The 3,214-nt window shown below is 33.5% G+C and overlaps 1 protein-coding gene across 1 annotated transcript; it reads left to right on the top strand.

Moving 5' to 3' along the window:
* Positions 1 to 835: 835 nt before the first annotated feature.
* On the top strand, positions 836 to 2,473 carry LOC138906843 (uncharacterized). The gene is made up of 3 exons (XM_070196548.1): positions 836 to 1,220; positions 1,325 to 1,650; positions 2,036 to 2,473. The coding sequence occupies exons 1-3, from the start codon at positions 836 to 838 to the stop codon at positions 2,471 to 2,473; spliced, it is 1,149 nt and encodes a 382-aa protein (XP_070052649.1).
* Positions 2,474 to 3,214: the final 741 nt, after the last annotated feature.

Genomic DNA, 3,214 nt, shown 5'->3' on the forward strand with positions numbered 1-3,214 from the left:
AAATATAACAAAGCTAAAAAATATATATATTAAATTTTTAAAAATATTTACATAGTAGAATGTGGTAAAAATTCAAATATAGTAAATAATTAGGTGCTCACAGCTAATATACAATGATATGAGTGTGCGCTTGTATATGGAGATGAAAAAGAAAAACCTGGATATCACCAAATATCCATTATGTATAACGTTGAAAATTGTGTATTCAAGTGCTGAATGCTCATATTCAAGTTCATACTTTGGTGGTAACTTACTCGCAACAACTTCAGTTGGTTTACAATGTCAGAACATATAAGAAGTACACAGAACTAATATTGTTGATATGATGGATAATTATGGAAAAGAAGACAAAATTGAGATAATGAAGGAAAATTGTATAATAGACAATCCACAACATGAAGAAATTGCAGAAGGTCAGTTGTATTGGGACAAATATACACTCATTAGTGTAATAAAGCACTACGCAATATGAGAAAAATATCAATTTATAGTGGATAGATCATCTACAACAAGGTATGATTTCTACGTGTGAGATTGCACTTTTCTGTAATTCTGTGTATGCTGCTTGTATATAAAATGTATAATTATTGTATAATGAGATTGCATATGTATACTGGTTGTTTATTTGAGACACAAGTGTAAAAATCTGAAGAAGTGTATTATCATAACACTATATTTTAAATAGGTATTGTCTTACATGCGTGGATGAAAGTTGAAAATGGAGTCTTAGATATTCAAGTATACACAAATCAAATGTCTTCAAGGTTAGACAGTTCAATAATGTTCACACTTGCCATTTTCACAACGTCATGCTACTTCATCAGCCATTGCAAAAATGATTTGCAATAAATATGCTAATCTAAAAACAATATACACTCCGGCAGACATCATGAGCGACAAGAAACAACAGTATGGGATTACTATGAGTTATGTAAAAGCTTATAGAACAAAAGAAAAGGCACTTGAACTGCTAAGAGGGATACCACGCAAATCTAATAGTAAACTGCCGAGTCACTTGTATATGATAAATATGACAAATCCTGGTTATGCCACAATATTATATAAATCAGTGGACGGGCGCTTCATGTATGTTTTTGTCGCACTAAATGCATCAATCATAGGATGGAAATACTGCTACCCTATTGCAGTGATTGATGGGACATTCCTTAAATCATCACACAAGGGGACAATATTAACAGCTAGAGCACAAGATGCGGCAGGTGAATATGTCGCAGTCTCGCATAATAATTATATATGGTACATATAGTTCTTATCTGTGTATAACAAAAATAACATGTGGATGCTTTCTTATTTTCTTAACCAGGTAAAATTTTTCCACTAGCATATGATATTGTCGATTCTGAAAATGATGCTTCCTGGGAATGGTTTTTTGAAATGTTTAGACAGGCTTTTGGGGAAAGGGAAAGGATGTGCATTGTATCCGAACGTCATGCAAGCATATTGAGGGGTGCTTCGATTGTGTATCCAGAGGTATGTCACTGTGTATGCATCTTCCATCTTTGGAATAACATAAAGAAGCAGTTCAAGAACCATGACCAGCTGAGGGAAGTATTTTTTGCAATGGCCAGAGCATACAAAATTGAAGATTTTAATCGCCTCATGCAAGATATGGACAACATTGATAAGAGGGTAAGGGTTTACCTGTTCTAAGTTAGTTATGAAAAGTTGTCCATAGCGCATTCCACTGTTAATAGATCCATGGTGATGACTTCAAATATTGTTGAGTCACTCAATGCAAGAAACATAAAGGCATAATCATGAGTTTGCTAGATTACATGATGAATTTGGTTATGGAATGGAATAATACAAATATAATGACTGCAATGAGTACATTTACTAGCCTAGGAAAAAAATATAACGAAGTATTGAAGGAAAATAGCAGTTTATCAGAGAAGATGACGGTATATATTCTTTTATCATGTCTTACTTTATACGCCTGAAAAACATACTTTGACAAAAATGTATTAATACTTGTCATATCCCTGTTTTACTAATGATATCTATTTAAATTTAGGTGAGGCCTTCAACCGATTATGTATATGTAGTAATGGATGCTGAACAAAGGCGAAACATAATCTGCATGCAAAAAAGGGAATGCTCGTGCAAACGATTTCAAGTGCATGAGATTCCTTGTCCACATGTTATAGCAGTATTGGACTACACACACATAAAAGCAACCAAATATTATTTTGCCTATTACACCAAGGAATACTTCAAGAAGACATATGAAGTGCCAGTTAATCCACTTCCAGATGAAACTACGCGGGACCTTCCAACAGAGGTGTTAGATAATGTGGTCCTACCACCGATAGTGAAGGGCAAATTAGGAAGACCGACGAAGTCGCGATGCAAGGGACTTTATGAATATGTGTATACAGAAACAGTTACCTGTGGACTGTGTGGAAAACAAAGACACAACAGAAGAATATGCAGTAATGCTCGAGACAACTAGTAGATGTTGCTACAATGATTTAGTATTTTGTAACTGTTTTCCTACCATTAGAATATTGGAAAAATAATGAGATTTGCAATCAGATTTTCTATGATGTATGAATAAAGATATTACTTTTTGTCGTAATGAAAGTATTGGTAGACATTTTATTCCAAATACTATTGTGGATGTCACTATACAAAAAAATATACAAAATAGATGTCAATATACAAAATATATACAAAAATAACTGTCACTATACAAAACATATACAAATTAGACTAAGGGTGGCAAGTGGGCCGGGCCCGGTCCTAAGTGGGCTTCGCGGGCCCGGTCCTAAGTGGGCCGGTCCTATGCGGTCTGGTCCTACACGGTCCCGGGCTTCGCGGGCTTATTGCTGGAACCGGCTCGGGACCGGAACCACGAACTAACGGTCCCGGGTTAAGTGGGCCTAAACGGCCCAAACGGGCCCAACATAAACTTTCTATTTTAATTTTTTTTTTATAGAAGTAAGAGAAAAGAAATAGTAATAAAGATATATAAGCTATATTCGATTTATATACTATATATATACATCTTAAAATATATATATACTATATTATATATACATAGTATATATCTTAAAATATACTATATATACATCTTAAGATATATTATATATATATATATAGTATAGTATAGTAGATCTTAAGATATATATATATAATATATAGTATAGTATAGTAGATCTTAAGATATATATATATACATCTTAAGATATAT

The sequence above is a fragment of the Nicotiana tomentosiformis genome, chromosome 2 (genome assembly GCF_000390325.3).
Source record: "Nicotiana tomentosiformis chromosome 2, ASM39032v3, whole genome shotgun sequence".
Taxonomy (NCBI): domain Eukaryota; kingdom Viridiplantae; phylum Streptophyta; class Magnoliopsida; order Solanales; family Solanaceae; genus Nicotiana; species Nicotiana tomentosiformis.